General features: G+C 42.3%; 1 protein-coding gene, 1 long non-coding RNA gene, 3 other non-coding genes and 1 pseudogene across 5 annotated transcripts; 1 reads left to right on the forward strand and 5 right to left on the reverse strand.

Annotated features, from left to right (window-relative positions):
* Window positions 1–469: 469 nt before the first annotated feature.
* On the reverse strand, window positions 470–576 carry LOC128029819 (U6 spliceosomal RNA). The gene has a single exon (XR_008187666.1). It is a non-coding gene; the product is annotated as a U6 spliceosomal RNA (small nuclear RNA).
* A 734-nt stretch (window positions 577–1,310) lies between these two features.
* On the reverse strand, window positions 1,311–1,417 carry LOC128029821 (U6 spliceosomal RNA). Its single transcript, XR_008187667.1, has one exon. It is a non-coding gene; the product is annotated as a U6 spliceosomal RNA (small nuclear RNA).
* Window positions 1,418–2,151: 734 nt separating this feature from the next.
* On the reverse strand, window positions 2,152–2,258 carry LOC128029822 (U6 spliceosomal RNA). The gene has a single exon (XR_008187668.1). It is a non-coding gene; the product is annotated as a U6 spliceosomal RNA (small nuclear RNA).
* Window positions 2,259–7,385: 5,127 nt separating this feature from the next.
* Window positions 7,386–9,935, forward strand: LOC128028657 (uncharacterized). Its single transcript, XM_052615928.1, has 7 exons — window positions 7,386–7,675; window positions 7,756–7,965; window positions 8,048–8,280; window positions 8,370–8,441; window positions 8,593–8,852; window positions 8,955–9,203; window positions 9,295–9,935. Exons 1-7 carry the CDS (start codon window positions 7,531–7,533, stop codon window positions 9,902–9,904), a joined length of 1,779 nt encoding a protein of 592 aa, XP_052471888.1. The 5' UTR covers window positions 7,386–7,530; the 3' UTR covers window positions 9,905–9,935.
* Window positions 9,936–10,756: 821 nt separating this feature from the next.
* Window positions 10,757–11,691, reverse strand: LOC128028753 (uncharacterized). Its single transcript, XR_008187254.1, has 4 exons — window positions 11,578–11,691; window positions 11,196–11,326; window positions 11,032–11,113; window positions 10,757–10,911 (listed from the first exon to the last, which is right to left on the reverse strand). It is a non-coding gene; the product is annotated as an uncharacterized LOC128028753 (long non-coding RNA).
* Window positions 11,692–12,308: 617 nt separating this feature from the next.
* LOC128029909 (uncharacterized) lies at window positions 12,309–12,382 on the reverse strand (annotated as a pseudogene).
* Window positions 12,383–15,450: the final 3,068 nt, after the last annotated feature.

The raw sequence follows: 15,450 nt of genomic DNA on the forward strand, positions 1-15,450 counted from the left end.
TACACACTTGCCTTTGGTCCCTGGCGTACTGGAGCTGAAGGAGGCGTGGCCTCTACCTTTTTATAAGAAAGGAGAGTGGGCAGTGAAGAAGGGCTGGACAGCAAAGGCTCAGGGTGAAGGGAGTCTTACCGGATGCTCTTTGGATCTCCACAAGGTAGTGTACGGTCAGGGATTCTCTTCTTACATCCTAAACATGAGCGTGGAAGTTCTCCGGCTAGATTTCATGTTGTTAAATAAGCAGTTGACACGGTTCTCCTCTCCCTGCTCTCAAGTTCCGAGTCTGACGATGGCCACGTACTTCTCATGAGTTCATCACATGGTGTGACGGAGCGGGGCTGCAACTGAACATCTCTAAGACAGAGGAGATGGTGAGTGATTTTACGTCAAAACGCCTCCCACGCGGAGACTTCTATGTTTATTCACCGCCCGAGGGCTGATAGAGTAGAGGGGCACGGATATCGCAATCAAATAAAAGATGGAGCGCTTCACGGATTTGCGTGTCATCCTTTCGCAGGGGCCATGCTAATCTTCTCTGTATCGATCCAATTTTAGTATATGTGCCGCCGTGGCGAGCACGGAACAGCTGGATCGCTCGAGGTATCTGTACCCCTCGGGTCCCTGCGAGCTCTCTCAGAGCTGGTAAGGGCCCAGTGAGCCATCTCACCCCCTCGCATACCGTGCCGCACGGAGCGCGTCGGTGCTGAGGCCGGACGCACACCCCTCCATTGATGCAACCGCTCACCGAGTTTGGGGGACAGGTGAACGTAGCGCGTCAGTTTCTAAACGTGTCCGATTACACCGTGATGTACAGGAGCATCTTCTGGACACGAGGAAGCAGGTGTACACACTTGCCTTTGGTCCCTGGCGTACTGGAGCTGAAGGAGGCGTGGCCTCTACCTTTTTATAAGAAAGGAGAGTGGGCAGTGAAGAAGGGCTGGACAGCAAAGGCTCAGGGTGAAGGGAGTCTTACCGGATGCTCTTTGGATCTCCACAAGGTAGTGTACGGTCAGGGATTCTCTTCTTACATCCTAAACATGAGCGTGGAAGTTCTCCGGCTAGATTTCATGTTGTTAAATAAGCAGTTGACACGGTTCTCCTCTCCCTGCTCTCAAGTTCCGAGTCTGACGATGGCCACGTACTTCTCATGAGTTCATCACATGGTGTGACGGAGCGGGGCTGCAACTGAACATCTCTAAGACAGAGGAGATGGTGAGTGATTTTACGTCAAAACGCCTCCCACGCGGAGACTTCTATGTTTATTCACCGCCCGAGGGCTGATAGAGTAGAGGGGCACGGATATCGCAATCAAATAAAAGATGGAGCGCTTCACGGATTTGCGTGTCATCCTTTCGCAGGGGCCATGCTAATCTTCTCTGTATCGATCCAATTTTAGTATATGTGCCGCCGTGGCGAGCACGGAACAGCTGGCTCGCTCGAGGTATCTGTACCCCTCGGGTCCCTGCGAGCTCTCTCAGAGCTGGTAAGGGCCCAGTGAGCCGTCTCACCCCCTCGCATACCGTGCCGCACGGAGCGCGTCGGTGCTGAGGCCGGACGCACACCCCTCCATTGATGCAACCGCTCACCGAGTTTGGGGGACAGGTGAACGTAGCGCGTCAGTTTCTAAACGTGTCCGATTACACCGTGATGTACAGGAGCATCTTCTGGACACGAGGAAGCAGGTGTACACACTTGCCTTTGGTCCCTGGCGTACTGGAGCTGAAGGAGGCGTGGCCTCTACCTTTTTATAAGAAAGGAGAGTGGGCAGTGAAGAAGGGCTGGACAGCAAAGGCTCAGGGTGAAGGGAGTCTTACCGGATGCTCTTTGGATCTCCACAAGGTAGTGTACGGTCAGGGATTCTCTTCTTACATCCTAAACATGAGCGTGGAAGTTCTCCGGCTAGATTTCATGTTGTTAAATAAGCAGTTGACACGGTTCTCCTCTCCCTGCTCTCAAGTTCCGAGTCTGACGATGGCCACGTACTTCTCATGAGTTCATCACATGGTGTGACGGAGCGGGGCTGCAACTGAACATCTCTAAGACAGAGGAGATGGTGAGTGATTTTACGTCAAAACGCCTCCCACGCGGAGACTTCTATGTTTATTCACCGCCCGAGGGCTGATAGAGTAGAGGGGCACGGATATCGCAATCAAATAAAAGATGGAGCGCTTCACGGATTTGCGTGTCATCCTTTCGCAGGGGCCATGCTAATCTTCTCTGTATCGATCCAATTTTAGTATATGTGCCGCCGTGGCGAGCACGGAACAGCTGGCTCGCTCGAGGTATCTGTACCCCTCGGGTCCCTGCGAGCTCTCTCAGAGCTGGTAAGGGCCCAGTGAGCCGTCTCACCCCCTCGCATACCGTGCCGCACGGAGCGCGTCGGTGCTGAGGCCGGACGCACACCCCTCCATTGATGCAACCGCTCACCGAGTTTGGGGGACAGGTGAACGTAGCGCGTCAGTTTCTAAACGTGTCCGATTACACCGTGATGTACAGGAGCATCTTCTGGACACGAGGAAGCAGGTGTACACACTTGCCTTTGGTCCCTGGCGTACTGGAGCTGAAGGAGGCGTGGCCTCTACCTTTTTATAAGAAAGGAGAGTGGGCAGTGAAGAAGGGCTGGACAGCAAAGGCTCAGGGTGAAGGGAGTCTTACCGGATGCTCTTTAGATCTCCACAAGGTAGTGTACGGTCAGGGATTCTCTTCTTACATCCTAAACATGAGCGTGGAAGTTCTCCGGCTAGATTTCATGTTGTTAAATAAGCAGTTGACACGGTTTTCCTCTCCCTGCTCTCAAGTTCCGAGTCTGACGATGGCCACGTACTTCTCATGAGTTCATCACATGGTGTGATGGAGCGGGGCTGCAACTGAACATCTCTAAGACAGAGGAGATGGTGAATGATTTTACGTCAAAACGCCTCCCACGCGGAGACTTCTATGTTTATTCACCGCCCGAGGGCTGATAGAGTAGAGGGGCACGGATATCGCAATCAAATAAAAGATGGAGCGCTTCACGGATTTGCGTGTCATCCTTGCGCTACCGCCGAGCCGATCTTCTGTTCTAATTCTGTTCCAACTGCTCTAATTTGCGTGCACGCTGATTGGCGCGACACCTCGCGTGTGATTGGTCCTTTGGGATGTTCTAATTTACGTGCTTCACAATTGGTCCAGATGCGCAGCTCTCTATTTGTCCATTTCGATGTTCTAATTTGCGTTCATTCCGATTGGCCGTGTGGGCGGGTCCACACGCCGTGCGTTTCGCGAATGGGGTTGAGAGGCGCATCAGTACTGTACAGTGCTTCGTTGTGTCAGCATCACTTGTTGGATTATTGCCATTGCTTTCTACATCGACAAAATTACATCGACATTCATATTCGCCATTTCTAAGCATCAGGTAAGGGCGATCGAGTATTTGCTTATGTGTACTTTGGTAACTGTAAGTACTGTAAGCGATGTAAATGAGTCCGTTTCTTCTGTAATTGTTCTCAGTTGAGGCGTCCCTTTTTTTCTTTATGGAATTATGAATTAGTTTTGGTAAGTACAGTAATTCGAAGCATCCTTACTGATGAGTAAACCTGGTGTTAGTGTGGTAAACGTTTAGTTATCGTGTTTTTGCCAGACGAGACGTTTTTATTATGACTGTCATCATGGTTTAACTTCCCATTTTTTTGTTTAAGGTATAAAAAACTGTATTTAAACAGTGGCACGAAACTGGTTTTACTTCAGATACCTCAGTTCAGCTTACTAGAGTAAAATCATGAATACCTACATTCAGTTTTTCTCTTTGTGCTTAATAACATGTAATGTATGAAATTAATGATGAAGTTCAAGGTAAAGTTTACTGTATGTCAGTGTCCTTTGTCACTTGTTGCAAGAGTGCAGGTAACAGCAAGGTGTTAAAGTGACCCCCTGAAGTGCCATGTGCACCCTGTGTGGGTGTGGGGGACAAACATGAAAGGTCATGGGGTTCACACCCGCTCAGGTGTCTGTTTGACCCTTTGTCCTTCTGAACTTTATGGAGTTGAAAAGAGTTAATTCTACTGTAGATTACACACTTTTTATTTCTTTGTCTTATCAGTGCAGTGTTTGATGTATTGAATAGCTAGATCAAACTATAGTGTGTTTTTGTGTTTTAACAGTGTTGTGCCTTATGTTTCTCTCTGTTCCTTATAGAACATGGATTTCAACGCCAGCTTTCGCAGAGAGGCCTCTGGTGAGCTTACGCTCAAGCCATCAGCCGAAGCAGTGGCCCTGGCCGCTGCTTATAGGAAAAACCCCACCCCTGGGCGTTCATGGCCTGCTGCCAAGGTCAAGGAGGACGCCATGGCTCGTGTGGCTGCTGCTGGAGGGGACACCAGAAATTTGAAGCTGGTGCTAAGCGAGAATGCCCTGCAGTTTGGCCAGTACCGTGGGAAAACCTTTAAATGGCTGCTATCTAATGATGTTGGATATGCAGCCATGGTACTGGCCTCTCATCGGCAGGAGCGGGAGCGTGGAGGCTTGTCCACAGCTGCAGTAATGGGCAACAAAGATGCGTTGCTGCAGTATGCAGGCCTGTTTCCGGATGTCATGGCAGCCATACAAGAGCGGCAAGTTCGAGAGGGGTCCGGGACAACGGGCCAGGAGGACAAGCTCCTCGTCGGGTTTGGAAATTTTGCCACCCTGACATTTAAGGATCTGTATGACGCCAAGGATAAGGACAGAAAGGGGTAAGATGTTAATCTAAAAGAAGCTGCTGGCTTTAGGGATGTGTAGTGTATGGGCTTGAGTTGATAATTTTTTTTTTTTCGATTCAGCTTCATCAGGTGGATGAGGCAGAAGACGGACGTCCGTCCTGGCACAAAGATGGAGGTTCTGCAAAAATACATTAAGAGAAGAGATTCTGAGAAGTTGGGACCAAACCTTCCCAAAACAGCACCTCCAGGCACACAGCTTACATCTTGTTTGCTTATTATTGTATTTTTGTTGCTTTTACATATTGTAATTATTAATACTTATTCTAAAATTAACAGCGGTTGCTTCCAGCTCAGCATCCACAGAGGAGCCATCAGATGCTGATTTGCTTGCTGCAGCTTCACACATGGATGTTGCGGGTGAGTCAGACATCATTATGAATGGGTTTGCATTTGTGGTTTTGTTTTCTTAATACTGTTGTGCAATTTATAACATGTTTTGCGATTCTGTATTATCAGCTTTCGGATGATGGTTTTGGAAACAGTAAGGTAGGAGGTGTATTACACCTTCTGATCATGCCAGCCCGTACCCTGGCTTTTTTTGTACCTCTTTCGCCTTTTTATAATTATTAATACTTTTATTTTATTTTTGCTTTTTAAATTCCATGGCAATTCCCTTTACACTTTTTTTCACCGCCCATTTTTCCTTCTCATCTTTGAGAATCTAACTTTTTCACCCAATGCTGCCACACACAATTGTTTGTCACAGTCAGCTCATCTTTTTTTGCACATCTTCATTTGTATATTTGGTGCACTAACAATCATTAACTTTAACAAACTACTAATGTTTAACATTAGTTCTAACATCTAGCAGTAGTAAATAGTAGCTGTATTAATCTCATGTAGTAGTGACTAGTAATATTACATGCAACAATAAATGTAACGATGTCTTTTCTATAGGTCTCATTCACTTTTTTGGTAATGCTTTGCAGCTGATGGGAGCCAGTCGGTGAGTCAGCCAGAAGCCCAGCCCACCTCTGAGAGAGGTATGCCAAAAAAGCAGCCAGCAGCCACTGAAGAAGTAAGACAAATCTTCAGATGGTATCTTAAAAGGAGCCTTCATGAAAGTAAACACTTTTTCTCTCTTACACCCACAGCTGCTGCTGCCTGAAGGTTTGAAGCAGACTCTCCCAAAAGAGCAGCACTTGTGGGTCAGCAAGGCTCTCTTTACCAGAGACAAGTCTGGGAAGTTGGCGCTGAACAAAAATCTGCGTCTGTGGTGGTCTCCCCCTGGACCCCGTCCTCTGTACTCTCAGCCTCCTTCTAAACCTGACGCCTTCTTCCACAGCAGGCTGTTCCTCTGGGTTCCCTACCGCATGTGGGCATACAAGCTGCTGTGCTCCCAGCCCAACTGGGAGCACAGGGGTCCAGCTAGCTGGGATCCAGCTAACAGCCTGCGGCATGTATAAGACTGTCCGGAGGGTCTTGGACTTAAACAGTTGGTACTTCATGGTGACTGAGTATCTTGAATGCCGGCCCTGCAAAAAGAAGCTTGCAGCCTGGTCGCGAGACATCCTGGACCAGTTGGATCCCAGCCACCGTGAACAGTTTCCTGCAGTCCTAACCTACAGGTATAATGTGTTTTTAAGTCTTTTAACATGGTACCCCTTATGGAACAAAAATAAATGGGAATATACTGTTAAATATAATGTGAAATATTACATAATACATTTCCATATATTGGAAACTAGTGTTCTTAGTTTGCAATATATGCATATATTGTGACATATAAGTAAATATTGTGCTGTGGAATTCTTTATTTCTATAGGTTGTCCTGTGATAGGGAGGTTGTGAGATTGTTGCGGGGGCGCACGCTGGGGAACAGTGCCACAGCTCTGTACAGGCACCTGTGCCTCAGGCATAAAGAACATTATCTGGGCCAGTCAACACTGTACCTGTCTGTGCTGAGGAATTTTGTTACCCAGAACACTGATCCCAGCAGTCTCATTGCCGCGCTGCCACAGATGGTGCCTGTCCCTAGTCCATCTTGGCTGCTCTCAGTGTACGCCAGAGAAGTACTGACACGGCTTCCTGAACTCAAGGCCCGTGTCACCTCTGTTTATGGCTCCATTTTAAAGATGGATTCCACCAAAAAGGTAACACCTGATTTAGTGTTACATTTTGCGTTATTTTTTTTACTTATTGTAAAATAAAAATGTTCTGTTCCTTTAACAATGATAATATTTCTTATAATGTACTAGGTCACCAAGAAGCTAGCTGGCCATGCTGCTGGAACTGCTGCTTGGGTGACAGATGTGGGGAACGAAATTGGACAAGTCCTCATGTGTGTCCTCACAGAAGGAGAGGGAAAGGGCCTGCTTCCCATGTGTTCCGGACTTGTAGTTCGCTACCGCCGAGCTGGAGAAGCTCCTCCGCAAGTCCTTTATGTGGACCGGGACTGCTGCAGCGCAGGAGATAAAGGCAAGGCGGCAGCAATGTTTAGCGAGTGGGACCAGCTGGTGGTCAGGCTGGATGTGTGGCATTTTATTCGGCGAATCGCAGTCGGGGTCACCACGGACAGCCACCCGCTGTATGCCCCCTTCATGGGACACCTCTCGGCCTGCATCTTCGAGTGGGATGCTGGTGATGTTGAGAGGTTGAAGGAGGCCTGCGGTGGGAAGCCCACGGCTAAAGAGCTGGCAAGGCACTGTCGCCGCCGCACTCGTGGGGCCAAGGAGACGAAGGAGCTAATCGAACAGCTCCTAAATGACTTCATGGAGGCAACAGACACAATGGGAGTCAGGCTCTTTGACAAGGAGAGGATGGAAGAGATCTGGAGGACACAGCAGCCCCACATAGAATGCATCCAGGACCCACCAGGTGTGCAGCTATACAGGAGGATAGGGAGGTGACCAAAGGGGAGGTCATTCTGCCCCAGTATCGCTGTGCACGTGGCTCAACATCCTTAGAGTCCTTCCACCTGCACCTAAACCGCTTTGTGCCAGGTATGCATTTTTCCTAAACAATACAATTTGTTTGTTCATGTGTTTACCATGGTGCTAACTTTTTCTGCCTGCTTTTTCAGGAACAAGTGCAAGTGACCTTCATTTTCAAATGTACTTGATGGAAGGGCTTGTACAGTGGAATGAGGCTCGTGCGGTTGCTGCCATTGAAGGTGGAAAAAAAAAGGATATCTGCTATGGTGGCCAACTGCAGCAGTACGCCAACGTCCTGAGCCAGCTATTCATGGGTCTTAATTTGGCGGAGGACTACACCAGCCCTGGCGAATACACAGGTAACATGTTTTACACTTTTGTGTAGTAGCAGTTACACCCTTTATTTCATCTATGTGCTTATCACACTGTGATTGTCTACAGGAGAACTCATTGGCGTGGAATACTTATATTCCCAAACAAATACATCTTTTGAGGAAGACTTCGGTGCTGATCCTGATTCTCAAGATGGGGTTCAGGATGAAGACCTGAAGATTGATCTGGAGAGTGATGAAGGGTTTGAGGATGTAGACTTGGATGGTGAGCCTCTTGAAATCATGGAGCTCAGCCTCGATATCCCAGAACCCTTGAGAGATGAGCCACCGACTCAGAGCCAGGTAACTGTACTCCCATACGGATATAAACATTGTAATAATGATCCTTCATTTTTATGAAAGGGGAAATTACCTTATATTTTTAATTTCAGGGGGTGCAGAGTCATGTGGCAGAGTCTTCCTTGCCTGAGCCCATAGAAGATGAGCCAGCAACTCAGAGCCAGGTGACTAAGTTTCTCTATAGGCATTAACACTGTGATAATTTTCTTTTAAATAGAAGTTACTTCATTACCTTACTTTTAGATGTTTCAAGTGATATGGAAGAATAAGCATGATAACACTCAAGAGAGTGTAATAATTTACTTTAATCCACAGCTGGAGAGCCTGGGACCAGATGGCAGACCGGGCTACGACCACGTCGTCCGGCTAGCCAACAGTCTTGTGGACCTCAGACATGAGGGGTTTATTACTCAGCAGAAGGTGGATGAGATTGTGACTCTCTGGGATAAACTGTCAGAGTTTGACAAGGGCGCTCTCATCTACCCAGCTCGCCACCGCGACAGGCTCATGAAGGGGCGCTTCAAAGTCAGTCATTCTGTGACGAATGTGACCCCTGGAGCTGACAGTTTGAAGCGGTATGTGTCCATGTCTGCCAGTCAGTTTGTATAATTTGTATTTCACTTGTTTTTCATGTATTCATCACATAATCTACATAACATTGTCTTTTTTTTTCACAGCTGCTTCCTTGGTGAAGGCAGTGGACCTGCTCAGTGGCCTAATGCCAGCCGTCTGGTGAAGGCAGTCTGTCTGGCTTTATGCAGAATTTACCCTGCGGGTCAGACAGTGGCTGGTGTCAAGGTTAACAGGTGGGCTGTCATTCTGCGTAACTACAGGATCATAAGAGATGTAGTCCTGGACAGCCCCAGACTCATGGCAGAAACAAGGTTGCAGCTGTTTGAGTTAAATCATCACACTCTTTCACAATGGTAGGTTCAGCAATAAATTGTTTATCCACAGTTGTTGTCATATAACACCCCTCTCTGCACATTTACTAATTATTATATTTTCTTTACATAGGCACAATGCTCGGAAAAGGAGGCAGGAAAAGGAGGTCTTGGAGCAGGGTATTCAGACCTTTACCACTCCCTTGGTGGCCTCTGAACCCCTTCCACCTGTGCTGTTTAAGCATCCGCAACCGGTCCGGCATGGGCACCAAGCCTATGAATTCAACATCCCGGTGGATGCATCAGGACAGGCAGTACAGCGTGTTCGTGGCCAACCTCCTAAAGTGGGCACAACATCAGCAGCTGTTGGCATGCCTGCTGCAGCACAGCATGCCCAAGGGCAGCCTCCTCCTGTCCAGGAGGTCTTTGCAGTCTCTGACCCTGCCCGCTTGCTTCAAGCTACAGACACTGCAACTATTGCTGAACCTCCTGCTACACCTCCTGGTCCAAAAGTGCCAAGGACCACAGCTTGGCGGCGGAGGAAGGCAGCGGAGGCAGCTGCAGCACAAGGTGCTACTCCAAAAAAAAGAAACCAGACTGAACAATACATTTGCCAAAAGTGTGGCCAACCAAAGACAAAAGAGTTTGGCCACAGTCGGTTCGGAGGTGCCCACTTTTGTGCAAAGTCATCTGGCAAAACTGTGGAGCAGTGGATGGAGGAGATGAGAAGGGGACAAAAATAAGTCATATTGCATATATATATATACATTTACATAGTTAAAGAGTTTTATATAGTTTCTGTGTTTATATTGTGTTGGTTCTTTATATATTTATTTTTAATAAAGATTGCCCTTTTCTCATTATATGTCTGTTTTATTAGATATCCATATGTATCATGCATTTTGGAATCCCTACAGTATACCTAGTAAAATATAATTTGTATTAAAAATACTATTAAATATATACATACTTTTTAATATTTAATTTATTTAAAAGAACATTGAAGATTTCACATTCAAGAATGATATTAAAGAACTTATACTGCTTTAAAACTTTACATATGGTTGTTATATATATATAACATTTAGGATAAGCATTAAAGCATCTTTACAAAAACAATAAACTGCTTCATAAATTGAAATACATTTCATGTAATTATACTGTAATATACTATAAAACTATAACAATACTACTTAAATATAATGTTTTAGGATGTATGATATATATATATATATAGTTTTTATTTAAAATATAAGTTCCCTGAATGCCATTGATGTATATAGGTAATTGACAAAGAATTCAATTAATGTAAAAAATGTAACAAATCTATAAATGTTAAATATAATACAATGTTACATATATCAATCAATAATAATATTAATTTAAAAAAATAAAAGGGTTATATATCTGCTCTAATAGCCTTATCTTGAGTTAATAGCAATAAAAGCTCTTAAAAGTCCTTGCAAATGTGTCCCTGCCACAAACTCAAAATCACTGTAATAAGAATAAGGCACTCAAAACTCGTTTTGCAGGATAACGTTTAATGCACACAAAAATTAAAAATAAATGTTTTTTTTTTTTATCCTTTTGTCATTTTACAATTTATTTTTTAATAAACAAAATCAAAACCCCTGTGGACATCAAGAGGACATTTGTAGTGTGCAAATCATGCATTAATAATATGACTCTGTAGTGCCGTTTTCTTTTCCCCCATTCTCAAGAACAATATATAGACATTCAGGGTGCATGCCTGCAAAAAATTTAAACAAAGTTTGTCAATATTTGTGTGTGACAATTGCATGTGCTATTTATTGGCATTGTATATACGATTTAGGCCAAATATTAAGATAGAACAATGCAAGAAGATTACATTTCAGTCTTACAGAGCCCCTTTACTTTGCAGACAGGCCCTTGGCTTGATGAGCCTGAAGAACAGCTACAGCCTCTTCAACCTACACAGTACAGAAAAGCACAATGATCAAACTAAATCTGGTCAGAGACTGATTGTTGAGTAAATTTTTTGAGCAGGTGAACTTTGGAGTGCAGGGATTCTGGAGACTCGAGCATGTGCAGTAGTTCAGAGTTGTCGATCTCCAGCAGCATGCCTGTGATCTTTCCAGCAAGAGTCGGATGCAGGGCCTGGATAAGTGGATACAGCCGCTCACCTGTATGGGATGCAAACAGTTTGGTCATTTTCATATTATAATGTAGTACATAGATTGTGTGCTATATTGCAAACCTTCTGAAGCCATATGATAACTATCTGCTGCTTTACACTAAATAGACCCTATAAAGTGTCGGCACTACACCCTCTACCGAAGAGTATTATTACTTTACGTTACCATCACTGGTTTAAGAAGCAGGTAATATAACATGATTCAAACTGCTCACAACACTGTGTGTGCACATCCTTTACCCAGGAGTTGTTTCTGCTCTTTTAAGGGTGCAGCCGCCAGCTTTGAGGCAGTAAGGGGGTCCTGGCCTTTCACATGAACTGCTGGCTCTGTATTCTTTACTACCTAAAGAAAGAGCAAAATAATTATTTTTATATTTCTCTATTTAAATGCTCCTAGGTGTCATCACATTGTCATGGTCTGACACTTGTTCATAAAATTGTCAGTTTTTTGTGGCTTTTCTGTTGATAAAAGACTGATAAAACTAACATGTAGCATTAGTATGAAAGCAGTTCTACAAAAACAAACTTATATAAAAATATAACAATACTTTGTAAATATATCTAAATAAAGTATTACATAATTAAATTACTATTCTTTAATAAATATATTTAATATTAAATAAAGTATTACTATTCATTTTAAATAGATTACAAATTCGATACCTTACTGAACTATTATTGATTTAAATCAGAATATGTGCACATGGCTACTTAATATGCATATGTCATGCCACAGCAGCACATGGCTACTTATTATGCAAGACAGTGAATCAAGGAGACCCGCCTACTAGACACGCCTACTGAATTGTTCCAATTTTGGTGATTTCATTATTTTTAGCAGTATGAGCACTTTACAACTCCGCAGGTTGTCCCATTGGAGTTTTGCGGTAACTACCATGAAGTTCAAGGTCATGGAACGCTCCCAAGTGCGCCAGGGGGTACAGGGGGGCTACAGAGAAGATCCATCAGGTTCCTTTTCGCAGGAGCCATGCTAATCTTCTCTGTATCGATCCAATTTTAGTATATGTGCCGCAGTGGTGAGCACGGTTACTTCAAATGAAACAATAAATCATCATCTAAACCTTAGTTCATTCTCAATAAGATCTTCTGTAGGAGTCCAACAGAAATAAAGTCAGTCTGGTTATTAATAAGTGGAGCTGGTGATGCTGTTTGTGGGGTTGTTTAATCAGATCTTGAGAGATTTCATGTATTTTATTTCAGTTGATTTCATCTAAAGCTGTGTCTGAAGTCAGTTGTAATAGCTCTTGTGTTTCTCTTTTCTTCTGTTATTCTGTTTGTTAACAGCAGCTGTTCATCACTAATTCTCAATTATCACTCAATTAATCACTTAATCACTTAATTTGCAATGTATTTCTTCTTTCAGTGAACTCAACTGAATTAAGTTCAGAGTACTTATAACTGTTAGTTTTTTCAACTTAAATGGTTTAAGGCAATCCGTTTCCTCAAACGGTTTAAGTTAACATAACTTAAGGATATCTGTTTACTCAAACCATTTGAGTTTAGTTTACTTGTCGGGTATTACAGTCAAGGCAATTGATTTACTCAAACGATTTGAGTTAAGTTAACTTGTCGGGTTTTACAGTGAGTGTACCTGTCAGTCTACACTGACTGTACGTACATAAATCAGGCCATAAATCAGGGTAATAAATCATCAATCTGACACAAAGGATATGATAACACTACTAGTAAGAGATTGCGTTGATTGGGCTTTTTACTTTTTACTCAATCATTTACTGTCTAAACTACCTTCGCAAAAGTTTTACCTCAGGTGACTGCTGTTTTTACGTAAGAGTTCGAGATCAACGCAGTTAACATTAAGCGAGAAGGTAAGTTAAGTTGAATGCTATGTTACTTTAGCAATATTAACTTTCAGTATTACAAATACATTATTATATAAATTACATGTATATTCTCATGTAATGGTATTGTTAATTGCGTTGAATGGTTTGTGATGTTAGGAAATATTAAACCAAACTCATCGTTGGAAATACAGCAGTTATTTTATATAATTGATTGAGGTTTTCTAAGGCTATTATAATATAAAATAAATTACATAAATGATATCTAAATAATTTCCTTAGATATCAAACTCTCTGAGTAAATTCTCATAGGCTCTGCGCTAGCAGCCAGTAAAGGGCCAATTCAGGCTTGTATGAGGGCCTTTCATAAATAAATTAAGGCTCAGTAGTGTTTCTTATTTTGCTGTAGTATCAATATTCAATAAGAGAAGGGACACAGGATTGAATCAGAAATAATAGTGTTTGTTCTTGTCAATCTATAAACAACAATACCAGATTTATTCCTTCGGTTGACCTTTTTTTCACTATAACAAGTTCCAAAGATGCATTGTTACAGCATGTAAAAAAAAAAAAAAAAAACCTTGGTTGTTGAAAATTCACGTTCAAGAGCCCAACTTAAGTAAACACTGATCTCCATCATGGTAGTGAAAAAAAAAAACCTAAACCTATTTAACTCTCAATAAGACCTTCTGTAGATATCTGACAGAAATAAAGTCAGTCTGGTTAGTAATGTGAATCTGGTGAAGCTGTTTTAGGAGTTGTTTAATCAGATCTTGAGAGAGTTGATTAATTCTTTTATTTCAATTGATTTCATCTAAGGCTGTGGCTGAAGTCATTTGTAGTCCATGTGTTTCTCTTTCCTTTAGTAATTTTGTTTGTTAATAGCAGGTGTTCATCACTAATGCTCAAACATCAATTAATCAAAGAATTATCTCATTAACTTCACTAATTCAGTGTTACTCAAACACTCTGTAGTGTGCACACATTATAAGTGTTCACTTAAAACTGAGGATTTTGTTGTGGGGTTTAAAGGGTTAAAGATTTAAGATGAAGAAAAAACAGCATGAAATATAATTTAACAGTAATAAACTGTAATTAATTTACAGGAAACAAACTGTAGAAAAACAGTTATTTACTGGCACCCCTGCTGCCAGTAAATAACTGTTTTTCTACAGTTTGTTGCCGTAAATAAATGGTTGCCACACTGTAAAAATTTTTGCCGTTAAATGACAGTAATTTTCTGGTAGCACACTGTAAAAAATTGTGCCGTTAAATAACAGTAATTTACTGGCAGCAGGGGCGCCAGTAAAGTACTGTTAATTTACAGCTTTCAACCATTAATTTACCACTCTTATTTTTTTTTTTTTTTACAATATTTTACCGTAAATTATACCATGGAAATTAACTCCACTCCCACTGCTTCAAACAGTTCGAGTTCAAAAGCTAACATTCCTATGATGCTAGTACTATGAACTTATTCCATTTGAGTCCACTGAGAAGGAATATTTCTTAATATAAAAATGCAAACACTTAATGTGTATTAGTAAAGAAACTAAATGCATGACTTTAACTTAAATATCTGCAGTTAATTGTCAGTTATAGCACACATGTATGTGCTGAAGTACTTAACACAGAGATCACCACTGTATCAGCATCTTTATATAAAGCAGCAGAAAATCAGAAATTGTGGCTCATCATTGACTGAAGCACAGGCTCTACACTCCAGAACAATGGTGAACAACAAAACTGCATTAAACTAACAGATCTCTCTTGTAAAAACACATTAATACAGTTGAGTTCAGTATTTACTCTCATTATCAGTGTATGACTTTGCATACATTTTTTTCTATGGATGTTCACAAATATTTTAGTTAAATTATTATTATTTTTTTCATTTGGTTAATCTGACATTTACATTTAACAGTATATTACTGTTTTTCCTTGACTTAACGGCAACAAACTGTAGAAAAACACTTTTTTTGCTAGCAACCATTAATTTACGGCAACAAACTGTAGAAAAACAGTTATTTACTGGCAGCAGGGGTGCCAGTAAATAACTGTTTTTCTACAGTTTGTTTCCTGTAAATTAATTACAGTTTATTACTGTTAAATTATGTTTCATGCTGTTTTTTCTTCATATTAAATTTTTTACCCTTTAAACCCCACAACAAAATCCTCCGTTTTAAATGAAGACTTATAATGTGTGCACACTACAGAATGTTTGAGTGTTTCACTGAATTAGTGAAGTTAATGAGATAATTATGTGATTAATTGATGATTGAGCATGAGTGAT

The sequence above is a fragment of the Carassius gibelio genome, chromosome A15 (assembly GCF_023724105.1).
Source record: "Carassius gibelio isolate Cgi1373 ecotype wild population from Czech Republic chromosome A15, carGib1.2-hapl.c, whole genome shotgun sequence".
Classification (NCBI taxonomy): Eukaryota; Metazoa; Chordata; class Actinopteri; order Cypriniformes; family Cyprinidae; genus Carassius; species Carassius gibelio.